The sequence below is a fragment of the Dysidea avara genome, chromosome 3, assembly GCF_963678975.1.
Source record: "Dysidea avara chromosome 3, odDysAvar1.4, whole genome shotgun sequence".
NCBI classification, from domain to species: Eukaryota; Metazoa; Porifera; class Demospongiae; order Dictyoceratida; family Dysideidae; genus Dysidea; species Dysidea avara.
Window position 1 is genome coordinate 16989406 of NC_089274.1, and position 16854 is coordinate 17006259.

The 16854-nt window shown below is 37.2% G+C and overlaps 2 protein-coding genes and 1 long non-coding RNA gene across 6 annotated transcripts; 1 reads left to right on the forward strand and 2 right to left on the reverse strand.

Annotated features, from left to right (window-relative positions):
- Nucleotides 1-112: 112 nt before the first annotated feature.
- On the forward strand, nucleotides 113-6180 carry LOC136249789 (E3 ubiquitin-protein ligase TRIM71-like). 2 transcript variants are annotated; one of them, XM_066041913.1, is made up of 3 exons: nucleotides 113-281; nucleotides 4423-5875; nucleotides 5925-6180. In XM_066041913.1, the coding sequence occupies exons 2-3, from the start codon at nucleotides 4477-4479 to the stop codon at nucleotides 5975-5977; spliced, it is 1452 nt and encodes a 483-aa protein (XP_065897985.1). In that variant the 5' UTR covers nucleotides 113-281; nucleotides 4423-4476; the 3' UTR covers nucleotides 5978-6180. The 2 variants fall into 2 exon arrangements, with proteins under 2 accessions (XP_065897985.1, XP_065897984.1); XM_066041912.1 differs by having other exon boundaries at nucleotides 150-281; nucleotides 4423-6180.
- Nucleotides 6181-7294: 1114 nt separating this feature from the next.
- Nucleotides 7295-12440, reverse strand: LOC136251788 (uncharacterized). Of its 2 annotated transcripts, none has more exons than XM_066044198.1 (7): nucleotides 11112-12440; nucleotides 10904-11056; nucleotides 10772-10853; nucleotides 10696-10724; nucleotides 10480-10632; nucleotides 9936-10058; nucleotides 7295-7540 (listed from the first exon to the last, which is right to left on the reverse strand). In XM_066044198.1, the coding sequence occupies exons 1-7, from the start codon at nucleotides 11943-11945 to the stop codon at nucleotides 7394-7396; spliced, it is 1521 nt and encodes a 506-aa protein (XP_065900270.1). In that variant the 5' UTR covers nucleotides 11946-12440; the 3' UTR covers nucleotides 7295-7393. The 2 variants fall into 2 exon arrangements, with proteins under 2 accessions (XP_065900270.1, XP_065900271.1); XM_066044199.1 differs by having other exon boundaries at nucleotides 10778-10853; nucleotides 11112-12438.
- Nucleotides 12441-13425: 985 nt separating this feature from the next.
- On the reverse strand, nucleotides 13426-16674 carry LOC136251789 (uncharacterized). Of its 2 annotated transcripts, XR_010699197.1 has the most exons (4): nucleotides 16322-16665; nucleotides 13865-13908; nucleotides 13670-13788; nucleotides 13426-13622 (listed from the first exon to the last, which is right to left on the reverse strand). It is a non-coding gene; the product is annotated as an uncharacterized lncRNA (long non-coding RNA). The 2 variants fall into 2 exon arrangements; XR_010699196.1 differs by having other exon boundaries at nucleotides 13670-13908; nucleotides 16322-16674.
- Nucleotides 16675-16854: the final 180 nt, after the last annotated feature.

The window sequence follows — 16854 nt, forward strand, 5'->3', positions numbered from 1 at the left end:
TAAATAAATAAATAATTAATAATTAATGTTTGAGAAAACTACGAGGCCTAGAGACATGAACTAACCGGGGATAGATTCGCCTATGAATGAAGGCACAAACGTATAATCGTCGCTCCTGTTTGTGCTGATGACTTGACCATACGTGTAATTCTGTATAACGCCCAGCACCACACCCTTGCTTAATTTTTACTTACATATTGCGCGAAGAAGATTAGCGAAGAAAATTAGTGATGCCCGTGCAGGAGAGCCAGAAGCCACTTGTGTAAACAAGAAGATTGCAAGTAAGTTTTTATGTTTGTAACATCTCAAGTCTCCATGCCAGCTGCCAGTGGATTCATTCACGTAAATAAACAATACTAGAAAACATTAAACTGACATATGCCACGCTCTTTACAATAAGCTTACAGTTACATATAAAATACAAGTAAACAATTTTGTCTTGTGCAGCTGGCATGGCGAACTTTCTTTGTGTTGGTGTCAGGCAATTCAATACGTGCTTAATCTTTTTTGCCTTCACCTGGCGTAGCTACTGCAAACCAACCAAATCATCTACTACAGGCCAAGGCATAATACATGTTCATGCCAAGCGGATCCCTACGAGTATCCCCTCAGAGGATGACACTACCTTCCCTCCTGTAGAAACAATTAATCATACACATGTTAGTATGTGCTTTTTGATATGATATGATTACAGGGAAAAAAGGCATAAGCTTGTGAGTCCTGCTCATGTACAGAAAGAAAATAATCTTTAGATATAATAATTATCAAATAAAATCTTAAAGCTATTTACAGAGTTAGTTGACACTACTTCGTTATAAGTAAGAGGACTGAGTAAGTGCCAGGTAGCTGGCCTGGTTTATACATTTTGCACACGATATGCTCTATCTGTGACTGTGGTGTGTGTGTGTGTGTGGTGCTTGGTGGGGTGGCATACCTGGGCACTACTATGGGAGTTAGCCAAGATTGAAAAGTGAGAGAGGTTGAGAGGCTAAGATTGAGACGGTGAGAGAGGTTGAGAGGGCTTGCTTTTCTCGATCCTCTGGTTTTTTCTGCTTGTGGAGGTATGGGACCGACTGCAACCACTGTGTATAAGAAACTTGCTTCCATGTTGGCTGACAAGCGGGAAATGAATTATAGTCGGTGTTTGTACTGGATGAGATGCAGGCTTTGCTTCTCTTTACTTTATTAAGATCAGCCACTATGTGTTTGAGGGGTCATCGTTCTACTGTACGTTGTCCAACATCTGCCAGTATCAATCTGGCCTATTCTGAGGGCAGGCTTAATGCCGATGCCCTCAAATAGCTTTGTTCTTAATAGTCGCTGGTATTATCCAGCTGTCCAGTACTTGACAGCCAGTGCTGGGGGTGGTGGTAAGGGCATTCCATCTAGCCCAGGAAAAAAAAGTTGAGTTTGGTAATTAACTAGCTATAACAATCATAACTGAAATTATCTGACTGTTAGAACATGCCAGTCTGTTCTGTTAGAAGAGCTGACTGCTTTATTAGATTATTGAAAAGTTTGTGGCTACCACGTGATCTTTCACAGAATGGTGTCCGCTAGATGGAATAAAATGGAAATGTACAGCTCCAACCAATTTGTTGATTCTCAACTATCTACTTGTGATTGTTGACACTGGTTAACAGTCAGTGAGTGTGAAATAGTCAGCTGCCTGGTGAGAGTCGGAGAACATGACTTGAAAATTATACTGACTGAGGTGAGTGCCGGAGTCAGAGGAAGGCTTTAAGGCCACTCCAAATATTGATTCGGCTGTTTCCCGTCCTGGACCCAGGAATATTTGCACGCGGGCGGACAGGCGGTCCATATCCATTGCAGCCTTTCAAGCCGGCACAACCATCATAAAAGCATAACTTACTGACTTAAACTTGTACTGTTTTCAGTGAGTTGGAAAAAGCACAAACGTGAATTTGTGCTGACATGACAGCACCGTCGATTATAGGTAGGGAAGATACTCTGCTGCCGTTTTTTAAGATAGTTCTATACAGTATGGAAGCCGGAATACTAGCTAATGGAATATTTAGAGCTGATATTATAACCAGATGCGGGTGGTGGATGAAAAACAGAGAATTTATTTGGAATGGCTTTAGCCTCATTATAAGGTAAGTGCGCCTAACTCCGGACAGTTTTTACTTTCGATGCTCTATCTCCGCCATACAAGTGAATTACTTAATCCTTAAAATATGGTCATAAAGCCTATCCTATGGTGCATCAGTCCTGCGAGTTTCATCAAAATATCTCAATCCGTCGAGGAGCTGTGCTTCAAAATTCAACTATGTGTAAATTTCGCGCATGCTCCTAACTCCGGACACTTTTTATCACGCCTGATACAGCACTTCCGAGGTTGATTTAGAATTTTAAACACCACCACGTTAAAATTGCATCTATTGCCTACCTCATACTCGATTTTGAGAGTAATAGTACCTTTTGTTGCCGAGTTATGGGTATTTCAAATCTAGGTGTATTTACACAAATATTTATGCAGCTTCAATGAGACTGGCTCTTACAAAATCGTCCATAGCAAGTGTTTGGCTGATTGTTTACAAACGAAACTTGGTACAGTAGTAAGTCATAGTTGTCCCTCTGCACTGTATTAAAATCAGCCAGATAGCTCTTTGAGTTTGGGAATAAGCAGCGATTATCGAAGAATTTTTGATAATTTCGTCACACACGGCAATAAATAATCACCTCGTTTAGAAAAACTAGCAGAACGTTTAAGCTGATTTTAGGATCACAGCATCATTGTATATGAAGCATCAATCACCTAAAAATTCAAGTAAATGCTGTAGATAATTTTGGAGATATGACGCCAAACATTGGCAGTGTCCGGAGTTAGGAACTGTCCGGAATTAGGCGCACTTACCTTATAGTCTAGCATGGCACAGCACTCATCAATTGCATCATTATAAGCGCCTGCTCAAAATCGATAAGTGCCATGCCGAGAAAAAGTGGCCTGGCCATGCGAGACTAGCAAGACTAGTAGTACTGGTAGTACCACTATGGTTGATGAGCAGTTAAATCTTACCACTATAGGCTTTTCAGTAAAGGGGTTTAAGACATGCAATTGCATGTGACTATGTACAGAATGCGTAGTACAGGCATAGTAGTTGAAGCCACTGCATTTAAATGAGTGAACTCACCATGTTATGTGTCGCATGCAGTGAATAGGGCACTGAATGATGATACTGGCTACTGCACATTCTTTACTAAAATTGCTATAATACTGCATGCACTTACAATGAGTTAACAAATTCTGGAATTTTAACATTACTGAGAATGAATTAAGTGTCCAGAACTTATGCAATTTCTTTTAAGTGTTAATAACCGACTACAAAGTTGCATGCCTGTGGCTAAAGTGCTGATCACAGCCATGCATGAATATAGTTGCTTTGATATATAGTTTCTCCTTTTCCCAATAATTTGGGTAGCACTAGCAAACATATGCATGGATGTTTATAATGCATTGACCTAAGTCCAATCTGTATAGTATCATTCTGTAGAGAAGTATCACTACACTATAGCTGTATATAACGGTATAGCCTTGTGATACATGTACTCCTTTATATGTTTGATGATCATGGTGAATGTATATGGACACACCATAGTGTGTTGTGCAGCCACGGGAGGCTGGTGATACTGATACACACCAGACAAGCTAGTGTGTCTTATTGGTGCCAGAAAAAGCATGATTTTCATGCGCTGCAACTTGGTTGTGTGGTTTGTGCCTCACAGCTGGTGTAATTTCATTGTGGTAATTTCCTCAAGTTTAAAACACACCTTCAAAATTCATCTTATTTTCTTCGCTTACAGTTTTCTGCTCTCTTAGACAGTATTGTGTATATTCTATACAAGTTATGATACTGGTTATGAGTTAAATTTGTGCTGGTGCTAAAGATTAAGCAACTTCTGAATTTCATAATCTGGTGCTAATGGGTAATACTGAACTTGCACATGCGCATGCTTTATGCAGTTTACTTCTATACATGTTTAATCCTCCAATTTTGTATGAGTTGGTTAAAGCACTGACAACTTATATACGTACTATTTTCTTATGTGCCTACCTGACTAGCGACTTAGCTGAATTTCTTTAAACTAATTATGCAAATGGCCATGGGATACTCCAATAGAACAGCTAATACGTAATTCATTCAAAATGAGAAAAAAACAAAATGTGGGAGAAAGTTAAAAATAGATATGAACCAGAGACTTCCACACCCATTGCAACCACATGGCAATTGAGCCATTACAGTCAGCATTCACTTCATAAATGAAAGTTCTGTATAATACTCTCTGCATTATAAGGTGCGAATTGTTAACTTTTAAAAGAGCAATTACTTTGTTACATGTTGCTATTATAACATGTTATTATGGTATACCTGCAATCTGTTGTGCTTCTATATATTGTAGGGAACTGCTGCAAATTACAGGAGGTATATATATATAATACTGCACAGTGTTACAATGGCTGCTAAACAAATGAAAAAGATCTTCAGTAGTCTCAGTTGTCCAATATGCCACCAATTATTCAAGAAGCCTAAGTGCCTACCTTGTCACCATTCCTTCTGTGAACAGTGTCTAGAGTCAATCAAAGAAGAGTCCAGTATTGTATGTCCTCAGTGTAGAAAAGAAGTGATGGTTTCTGCAGGAGGAGCAAAGGAGTTTGATAACGCTTTTATCATTAACCAAATGGTGGATCATTTGATCCAAAAGTCTACACATGAAGAAGAGGCAGAAGTTGAATGTGACGAATGTTTCAGGCGTAAATCAATAGAACTTTTCTGTCCTGACTGTACCTCGTTCCTTTGTCTTAGCTGTAGTGACTATCACAAATATAGTAAAAGGTTTCAGAATCACCATGTGGTAACCTTGATGGAATCTCAGTCCAACAAGCCATTAGTAATATCATACTCAACTGCAGCACCAGATCCTCAACAGTGTCAAGCCATAGATGTTCCCAAGAACACAATTGTTGGTAAGAAAGTGGAGTTCACTGTCATTACAAGGGACAATAATGGTGATCGTTGTTTCAGGGAAGACGATGAAGTTGGCATTCGGTTAGAAGGACTCAATAATATGGGACTAGTGTCTAATAATAATAATAACGATGGTGTTTACATGGCTTCTTTTGTGCCACCTAAAGTTGGAGAAGTGAAGATTTTAGTGTGTGTCAATGGAGAGCTTATTCAAGGAGGTCCTTATAGTATTGTGGCTAGTCGTGATTACACCTCACTAAGCAAACCCAGTAAAATATTGAACAAGGATGGTAGTATGGGTAAACCCTGGGGTATTGGATTTAATAGTAAGAGTGGTAGATGGGCAGTAGCTGATGCAACCAATAACTGTGTATACCTTTATGATAGCGAGGATCAATTTGTCAGGAAGATTGGTAGTAATGGACACAATAGTGGTCAGTTTGATGGTCCTAGAGGAGTAGCATTTGATGAAGATCACCTGTATGTTACTGACCATCACAGGGTACAGAAGTTTTCTGCTGATGGTGAATACTTGCTGCAGTTTGGCAGGTATGGATCTGATGATGGTGACGTCAAGTATCCTTATAGCCTCACAGTACACAATGGTAAAGTGTATGTTGCTGACACTGATAACAGTCGAATCTCAGTATTCCTTACTGATGGTACATTTCACCAGACCATTGGGAGAGGACAATTGGGTGATCCTTGTGATGTAGCAGTTACTAGTAACGATGAGCTACTTGTGGTTGACAGTAGACATAACTGCTTATTCAGGCTTACACTAGATGGTGATTACATTGACAAGTTCAGTAACCATGGGGATGAAATGTGTGATTCATCTAGTATCATTATTGACCCAAATGACTTTATTTTAGTGGCTGATAGTGGTAAGGATCGAGTTGTAATATTTGACAAACGTGGGAACTACTTACACAGGTTTGGATGTGGTGGATCTGGTGATGGTGAATTTTTATATCCATGTGCAATAACTGTCAACAAGAATGGTGACATTTATGTTAGTGATCACTACAATGAAAGGATTCAAGTCTTTTCTAACTACTAAACATCATAATGGCTATATATACATAGAATTTTGAATTAGGTTTGGAATGTTTATACTTATAGTTGTATTGATCGATGCTTTTTATGGAATCTTCCAATACCTAATCTTTCAATGCTAATTTACAAGACAAACAAGGCATGTATATACACAAATAGATTAATGATCATGATCGATATGTTTATAAGTGTGAAAGTCCCTTGCAAACATTCTACTATTTGTATGGAGACACACTAGGGCTGCAACAAATGCCAAATTTAGTATCCAGATATTTGGATGTCTTAACAAACAAATACCAAACTATTTGGTGACATTTTGATTAATGCAAAAGTGCTAGAATTCAGCTATGTATTGCCACAGACATGGCCACTTTCTCATGCAAAATTAATGGTGGTTGTCTGTATAATCAATTTTACATGGCAGAACAGTCCATCTTGTAGAAATATAGCTGGTAACCAACACCATTTTGACTGTAAATACTTGTAATTTATTGGTAAATGATTATCCAAAGAGTAAATTTAGTACAGTATACGGATAAAATCCTAGCGAACAAATATCTGAATGAATTGAATATTATTTTGTTGCAGCCCTAACATACAATAAAATGGTGATAAATGTCATAAAGAAGCATGACCATGGTATAGCAGCTAGTACACTTCTTGTTTCTAGGACTTTATTGTATTGCAGTACCTTACCAACACACAATTCTGAACTTTTAACATTAAAACTCTGTATTGAACCATTTCTGTAATTCATGCTTAATGAGTAAAGAATTTTTTTCTGATTAAAAAGTTATGTAACACTGCATGCACTGTCATGCTAACCTAGAGTACACTTCTATCTCTTAGGTGAATAGCCAGCCAGGCTGGCATGGAGAGACTGTTATTACTATTAGTCTACCCTATAACTTTACACACCAGTATAGTAGTAATATATATAACTTATAAGCTTCTTTTACTTTGGGTTAAGAGGCCAGAAAGTGGTGTTAAGTTGTCATGGGTTTAAAGCTTCCCATAAGATGTAAACAAATCTTGAAACATTATATACATTACAAAATATGCATTGTTGTTGTTATTGAGCTTTACAGTGACCAGCACTGAAGGTCTGACATGTGCTGGAGCCTTTGGATTACCTAACCTAGCATTGTTATAGTGTGCTTATATATGTACATACATGACTGATATTCTACTTACAAACTCTTAAGCACATGCACGTGTGACTAATAGCGCTAGGTGTGTCCTAACAATTAATAGCATGTTATTTCAATTAGAAATACATATGTACTTGTGCACATATTACCTCTAATATATATATATATATTAGATATTATATCACACACATATTCCTATGCAGATGACAAACAGCACTTTGATTTCTCATTGCTTGTTTTGTCACAAGAGAAATCTTCAATACGGTGAAGCATTATATTCGTGCGATTCCTGTTCAGTGTTTTTACCACAAGTTCTTGATGGGCACAGGATAGCTGGTGAACCTGATTAAAAAAAAACATGTTATAACAAAACGCAAGGTACATCTACATAGAAATTTGATGATAGAGAATATTTTGTACCACAGGATTATTATAGTGATACATACACCAAAAGCCCAAGGGCTGTGGGTGCATGTATGTATCAGCAAAATCCTAAGCAGCCATGGTATAAGTGATACATATCACTCAGGGCATACTCACCGATAGGTGAAAGAACTACAGATCACTCACCCCATTTGTTTATACACTAGCATCTGATGATTGATTGTGGTTTCAAATGCATGGGTAAATAGCTCTCAGAACATTATTCCTACGTCGTTATGTTTCAACACACCAGAAACTATTGATCGTGGGATTGATTTTTGGGATGCAAAGTTATTAAACCTTCACTATTGTTGCAGTAATTAGTACTTAGGACTATAAGCTACTCACCCAGTTGTCATATTATTCTTGTTTCGTGGTCTACTCAATGGCTGACACGAGGGCTGACATGCCCACCATGCAGTGGGTAAAAATACACATCCACGCATCGCCCAAGTGCTCATTTCACAGATCATTTGTTTTAGAATATAGTATAGTTACAGTCAAATAATCTAAACTTAGTAACTACACTGAGCCTAGCCTAACTTGTAAACCCAAACCCATAATTAAATGCTCCATGTCACTCAATAACGAGTCAAAGTGTATTGTATCTTTGAACTGGTTGGGCTAAATTCCATAGCAACTTGTTGAAAGCATTTCAGGTCAATATCAAGGCTTGCAATTGTTTGGGGTTAGTTTTTCCTAACCAATACTGCCTCATCATTGCCTGGGCTGGATTTTGGGTAATAATTTTTCATGGGCCACGCCTACACTTTTGTGGTCCCTACTATACAGTACTATCGAATTGTATGATTCCGTTAAACACTGTTTTCTAAAATTCCGTAGCAACTTGTTGAAAGCATTTCGGATCGATCTCAAGATTTGTTTGGGCTTAGTTTTGCCAAACCAATAATGCCTCATCGTCATCTGGGAAAAGTAAGGCTGATCTTTGGGTAATGTTTTTTAATGGGCTACGCCTACTCCTTTGTGGTCCCTACTATACAGTACTATTGTACCGTATGATATGTGTAAACCATGACTATAATGAAAGTAGTTCATGCAAGGGTGAAATTTGGCTGCACAAGCAACAGATGAAGACCAGCACTATCTAGCTGTACTAATTCTTCAGAAAAACTGCTTTTGTTAGCAAGATGTAATATGGAGCAATGAACTATTCTGTGGAGGTTTAAGTACATGGCTACAAGGACATAATAGCATGCATGCGTGATATCTTGGGAACACTAAACATTTATACAGGATGTAGAACCAATTTACCAAGTACCAGGAAAAGGTTAAAATAACAACTTAACACAAATGCACCATGCGGTGTAATTCCAGAGAAGCTATAGGCTAAAGCAGTCAATTAGACCTGTAAAGAAGAGCATTAAGGCTTGCCTTTATGTGCATAATATATTCTTTAACAGTACTCGTGCACTTAATTCCTGGACTAAGAAGTTTAACTAGCTAATGTTACCAGATAATCTTCAAGTGATGGATTGCAACTAATTACTACATATGAATATAGTACAGAGTGAGATAGAGTGTGTGAATTCCATTGTTATTGTGTAACCTAAGGATTTTTTTAGTTTTGATAGTTAAAAGTACTTTATTATTTAGTATATAAAATTATATTTACATTCACTACCTGCCTAGTGTTAATAAAAATATCATTTGCGAAACATTACATCAAAGGAAAGAATGATGTCAGACATTTGGGACTGACAAAATGTGTGCTAATAACTAATAACAAGCAATTGTGCATAATTTTCATCAATGTTCTGTGTACATGTGGAGATTGATACATGATGCTATTCTACAACTATTTTAGTTCAACTGTTAGTGCAAATATTATGGACAATTTCCATTTTATTGTTACATGATAGGACACACAAAGCCATGCATGATCAATGCGTTAATGTGAATTGATACTAGCAGACTAAGAGGAAGAAAAGAGGAGGAAAAACAGAAGGAAAAATAAGCAACAAAAAGAGGACAAAAAAGCAGCAGAAGCAGTAGTAAAAAAAAAGTAGCAAAAAAAAATAAAAAATAAAAACCGAGGACAAAGGTAAGTCCATGATGCATGCACAGTTTACTTACCAACACAAGTGTAGTTATTACTATAGTCAACTCATATCCATCCCAACAAGAACACTAATAAGATGAGATGCCTGTCGGGATAAAGCAATATCTATATCAAAGCCCATGCATAGCCTGAGGGTTTTTTTTGGGTTGCACTTTTGAGCTTGATTATATAAAATTAACCAGTTATGCCTAGGAACCACGAAAATAGTACTACCATATTACATAATAGATATACCTTTTTCACTATAAAATGTATGGCCTCTCGGATTCCTTGTCCTGTCTTGGCAGAAGTCTCAAAGTATCCTATAAATCCATGGTCCTTGCTGAACTGTTCTCCATCAAGTTGTCCACAGTCCACCTATCATACCGGCAGAAGATCAAAAATTACATCATGATTCACTAAAGCCATTAATTTCAGCTGTATTAGTTGTTCCATGGGTGAGAATCTCAAGAGTATAGAGTTAGTATTACTGTATGTTAGAGCATAAATATATAGCTATACATCAACAAGAAATTAACAGAAATCAATCAGCACAAAGAAAGTTCTAAAAATTTAAGTAAGGGATTGTGGTCTCAGTGAAACCGCACTAATTTGTTAGCAGCCACATCGTGTTTTGATAAAATATTTGTAGGTGAACAGTAATTAAGTGTACTGAAAGAATATAAGGTTAGTGCAGATATTTTACTTAGATAGACATGTTTAAATATTTCAGTCTATGAAAATAATTGATCCTTCGGCTTGTGAAACAACTAATTAAGTTTACGTGACCTAAACATACTTTGTTGGCTATTAACACAACAGGAATGGGGTCACCATTTGTAAGGTAAACAGTACTATTGATTTCTTCCTTCCATTGTAGGCTGTGTTCCAGTGAATTCTTATTTGTAACATCATAGACCACAAATGCTGCTACAGCATCTCTGTAATAAGCCTTAAAGGGTAAAAACACCATATATGAAAATGCAAGCTGACAAAGGTTCCTGTTTTTGCATACCTGGGTTACTGCCTTAAACCTTTCTTGACCTATTATAGTGCATATATAATATTCATATTACCATATGACTATTAACCTCTACCTGCAGTGTCCCATAAGTGTAACTTGTAATTTGTGTTGTTACATGCCAATTCTTTATAGTGAAAATCAAGAGGAATCTGTTTGCAGTGTTAAAATACACTCTACATATATACACGTACTAGCTCACTGTTGGTTCATATAAAACAGAAAATTTATTGTAGACATATTGGTGAAGTAGTGACGTCTTTCCAGTACCGGTATCTCCCACAATTATAATTTTTAGTACTGGAGTATTGCACCTTAGTTGGTCCACACTGTGAACTGATCCCATTGTGTCGTGCTGGTGTTTTATGCGCTAATGGTTAAATACATACATTAGCTATACAAGAACTCACTTTATCCAATGCATCTTGACATTCCTCTTTGCTACTTGATTGCAATGTTAGCGGATCTGCTTGAAATCGTTCTTCCGTTGCAATTGTAGAAGCAATTAGCTCAGTTTGGTAAGACACTTTTTTCCTAGGATTTGATCTTTCAGAAATGTGACCAGATCTTTCACGAAATGGTGTTACTAAGGCAGAAGTACGAAAGTCCTGAGGATACTGAAAAGTAGACTCTTGTATGCATTGCTCCCCAGCACTATTAACATTGTGCTTATCATTGTCATTATCTGACTCATTGTCATCGTTGTCAGAACTGCTATCATCAAAAACATGTTTCTGGTGACTTCCACTGCCCCCGTCGGTGCATGCTTCATCTTTACAGAGTGCATCTGCATTCAATTCTTGTGAAGTAATGCTAGCACAGCCAACACTGCTACAGCTAGCAGTCATCACAGAATCAGTAATGGATGCCTCTACTGACCATCTTGTCGGCCCAGTCCTAGTTTTTAACGTATCTACTGCTTTTTCATATGCCTTATCAAGTTTGCTTAAGATTGCACGCTGCCCAGTCTTCTTTAAAGATCGTCTTAACATTTGCATTCCTTTGTAATGACCCTTGCCAGGGATGATGCTGGTCAATAATAAACTCTTTCGATGAAGTTCAGGAACATAATTATTCTGAAGTTCTTCGTTCTCCAGTGGGGTTAGTCCATCGATAGAATACAACTGAACAATAGTTTCAAACAAGTTCAGCTGTTCTAACATATCCATGGGAGATATCTGTTTAAGTGCTTTATCAGCAGCTACATCAGATATGAACTTCTGTTTTGCTACCTTCCTCGACATTTCCCACCTCGTTTCCCTAGTAAATAACTACCTTTTTGTACCTGTCCTAGCTACCTCGGTACCTCAAAAAACCAGAAAACGAACGCTAGGGGGTGAAATCGCACGTGACGTATGTACACGTACTAATGATGAGAAATGTCGTGGTCTCAGATATTTGTAGGTAGTCTCGTGCCCAGCCGGGCTTGCATTAGCGCGGGTCCGACTGGACACGAGACTAATGGATGAATTTCATAATAGCAAAAGTTGTCCCTAGCAACCTGAATTTTACAACATTTGTAGGGGTAAATGTCTATAGTAACATCTCCAAGTTTTAAAAGGATAGCATATATAGGTCATGAGATATAACATTTTAAAGTTTGTCATTTTCCCATACATTGTCTATGAGAGGGGGCAACAGTTGCCCCTTCTGGGCAGTCACATGGATAATGTATGGGAAAACAACAAATTCAATTAATGTCATTTCTCAATTTAACATTAGCTATTTGTAGGTATGAATCTCACAATTAACCTCTCCAAGTTTTAAAATGATAGAGTATATAGATCATGAGATATGACATTTTGAAATTTGTGATTTTCCCATACATTATCTATGTGATTGCCCAGAAGGGGCAACTGTTACCCCCTCCCATAGATAATGTATGGGAAAACTGTTAATTTTAAAATGTCATATATCATGACCTATATATGCTATGCTTTTAAAAATTGGAGATGTTACTTTTGACATTCACACCTATAAAATAATGTAAAATTCATGTTGCTAAGGGCAACAGTTTAAAATTCCTTATTATGAAATTCATCTATTTGTAGGGGGCACTTGTAATCTCTAATCGATTTTTTCTAATCGATAAGCGCCACTCCAAGGAAGTTTTAGTGTTTATTTCTGTGAATGCTATCCCACCACTATAGATAATCTCACTGGGAACCTGTGAGAAGGCCGGGGATTCCACTAGAATGGAACTCTGGTACACAAGCCATATTCTTTTGCATAATTTTAGTTGTAAATACAATTACTACAGAGAAAATTAGACCTCTTATGTTATTTAGGCTTTGAAAAGCCTAAGTATGTGTCAACATAGAAAATTAAACCTCTTTGATGGTAAAGTGTACTAAAAACAAAATAGGCATAATTCATTCACAAAAATTATCAACTTTCTTGCTAGCAAGATACAATTTCTTTTTGGAAGGGATGGCAATTTACTGCTTCCTGGCATAGACATGATGATTATCATTAATCTGAAGGAATAATCAGTCAACTGGCCTGGTAAAGCCAACTCTTGAAGCATTGGATCATTTTATGCAACCACCGTTGTGATTTTAACTGAGATTGTTTTTATGGAACTTCGCCTTTCCTACCACAATCAGTTAAATATATGCACTTTAGCTACATGTATAAACTGTACACTGTGAAAATTTTTTTTGTGTGAAGAATCGGGATACTCTAATAGAGCAGTCACTACTCTAATAGAACAGTCACAAGAAATCTAATACAACATGCATTGATAAGGAAATAGCTCAATGTACTCATAAGCTGCAATCCCTAAGTGTACAGTGTAATTGTAAAGATGCTGCTTAAATCTCTTGAAGCATCAAGTCATTTGAGGAACTGACTTCTGCTTGGTTTTCATCCTGGCCAACTATCAATCATATTGCGTGCCTCCTCTGATACTCTTCTGACTCCTATAAATTTACATTATTAGCAAATTCAAGCTAGCTCTGTTTGTCACCTTTGTAAATCCTCCAACCTACTACTGCACATGCTTTTAATTGACTGTCCTGTTCAACAAGGCAGATACACTTACCGGCATGATGAGATTCTGTGTTCATTGTCAGATATTCAGTTACACTGTGGAGATGCTGTATAGTTTATGCTGATATTGATGGCTACAGAGCTAGTGATACCCCTTTAGCTACTATCTCACCATCTAGAGTAAGGTCATATCCTTTCCTTGTTTCCCGTCACCACCTGCATCAATTTTTAGTAATTATTTGATTATAGATCATGTGAATGTACTATTACATTTCACGATAGAAGGAGATACAGAGTGACCAAGTTTTATAGTAAATGCATTATTTGAATCAGTAATATGGTTCAGCGGCATCGACTCTACCTGATTAAATGGTTACAGACCCAAGGTATATTCAGTATCCTTGGCGAATGACTGTCAAGATTTCAGTTTAGATGGTGTCTTTGTGATCACATGGGTGAACTCATCCAGGAGACTGGAGGCATACAAGTCCTCGTAGTTTCTACTTATGGTCAAAAGTTAGTTTATATGCAAATAAATTTGTTTATATTAAATTGGTACAGAGAGTAAATTGAAGACAAAAGAGGAACTCTAGATCTGTAAAGACAGTTAGAATTCCGGTAGACTCTGACAATGGTATTGTCAATAGTCAGGTAACTAAGAATTTCCTCCTTCGCTGCGACCACACAGGACCGACTAACTGTGGTAGTGACTTCCGTATTCTCCGTAAAAGGTACAGTAGACAGTAGTTCTTCATTTATTTAATACAAAGCTTTCCTCCTCTTTAGCACCACCAAATGTTCTTTTGAGACTAATTAAACTTTTGGAAAACCCCTTGGCTAGTCCCACGAAGTACTACTGAATAATGTACGCACGGCGCCATTTAAGTGCTACGTATTAAAGGTAAAAAAAATGTTAATGAATAAAATTAAATGAACAAAACACTTTTTTTCTGATAATACACAGTATGTCACCAGTTAAGACAAAACAAAGTCAGTACAGCAGTTATATTACTAAAGGAAAAGTATAACATGCCATGAGGTAAGAAAAACTTCACTCCAACAAGAAGCAGAAATGCATTGTGACTGCTATAAAGTTCTTAGTTACCTGACTATTGACAATACCATTGTCAGAGTCTACCAGAATTCTAACTGTCTTTACAGATCCAGAGTTCCTCTTTTGTCTTCAATTTACTCTCTGTACCAATATAAACAAATTTATTTGCATATAAACTAACTTTTGATATTTTATTTCCATAAGTAGAAACTACGAGGACTTGTATGCCTCCAGTCTCCTGGACGAGTTCACCGATGTGATCACAAAGTCATCATCTAAACTGAAATCTCGACAGTCATTCCCCATGCAAGGATACTGAATATACCTTGGGTCTGTAACCATTTAATCAGGTAGAGTAGATGCCGCTGAACCATATTATTCAAATATGTAGAAGGTTGGAAGTTCTCTTGTTCAACAGGGTGCATGGGTGTACATTCCTGGCAGCCTTCAAGATCGAGATACTCTATAGAGCAGTCAGAGACTGAAATAACAATAGTCAAAGTGTATAATTAATGATCAATAATCACCTGCCTCCATCACTTTTTGTTCCATTGGTTGACGGCATAGGCGGCGGAAAGGGGGGGGGGGGGGGGCTAGGGGGCTAAAGCCCCCCTCGGTCTGCTGTAAGCCCCCCTCAGAATGATATCACATCGAAATTATCTTTCTTGGAGTGGGGCTGAAAACCGTGATAAAGATCGAGATACTCTAATTAGAGATTTCCAACTAAATTAAATAATTAACATTCCATACATTCATTGGTATGACAAATATTGTGCATTTTGTCAGGGTCATTTTAGTACAAACCTCACCTCAATCAGTGGTTCCTATCAAAAGATATAAGGAAAAGAAGTTGAAAGTGTGATGATTTTTGTGTACAGCATTTCAATGCTTTTTATGTATATTGCATGGCACCAAACACAATACACAAAGTGTCATAAATCTAGATAGGAAACTAATAACAACATGAAATTTTCACCACATATCTATTTTATGAAGAACAGCATATGAACTAAGTAAAACCTCTCAAAAGTGACCACTTCTTTGTAGACTGACCACTCAGAATATTACAAGTGATTCACAAATAAAACTGTGTGTATTGTGTAATACTAAGTATACACAGGTACTTAATGCAATTTCAAGGATAACTAACTAGACAAATCAGTAATATTTTATAAATGGCAAGTACTGGCATCACAAGTCACAATTAACACGTACTTCGGAAACATAACAATCAGATAACACACTGTAAGAGCAACATTATTTTTAAAATAGATTTGTTTGGACACTGCTCAGCTTTATTTGTCACATTGTAAGCACTAAGGATGATAATTATTATATAACACAATGACATCACTATACTACAAAGAGAAATTAAAAATAGTTTCTGATCAAAATTACAATCACTGAAGCTGCTATAAAATGTATCAAAACAGCAGTAAATACACCAGAATATAACAACAGGTACGTGTGAAGCCATGTAAGGTTGGTATCACATGCCAGTCTCCACTTTTGAAAAGATTATGCTCAACCTTGAACCTTATATTGCAATTCCGCGCAAGACAACAAACTGCTCACCTTCAAACTATACTTGCATCGATGCAGGGGGATGCCTTGAAGTCCAGGGTGATTGTAATGCTGAATTCTGAGCAGTGTTAGATGGCGATTTACCTTTAAAAGGGCCATATTTCCATCGTAATCCAACATCAATCGTCCTCCAATCAAAAAACACATGGCAAAATCGAAATCAGCATATACGGTTTGCCCAGAACCACTTTCTTCGTCCTCATCAGCAGCAGATTCACGCGGAAACACTCAGAAACTTCGGCTATCACAGGTGCCACATTCTTCCAATTAGAATTACGTACGCAATTATTTGTATGGGCTCCCTATGGGGATTTTTTTTTTCTCAAACTTTGATTTGCTGTATTTCAATAAATACCGCATGGATTTTAATCCAGTAAAGTGCAATACAAAGTACGAAGCATTGGCTACTATTTAATGGAACGGCAACTTGTGAAACGTTTATTGAAGGTGTATAATTTAAGTAGCAAAAATATGTGTGAAAAATTGGTAGGTTGGAAATCGCTACTCTAATAGAGCAGTCACTC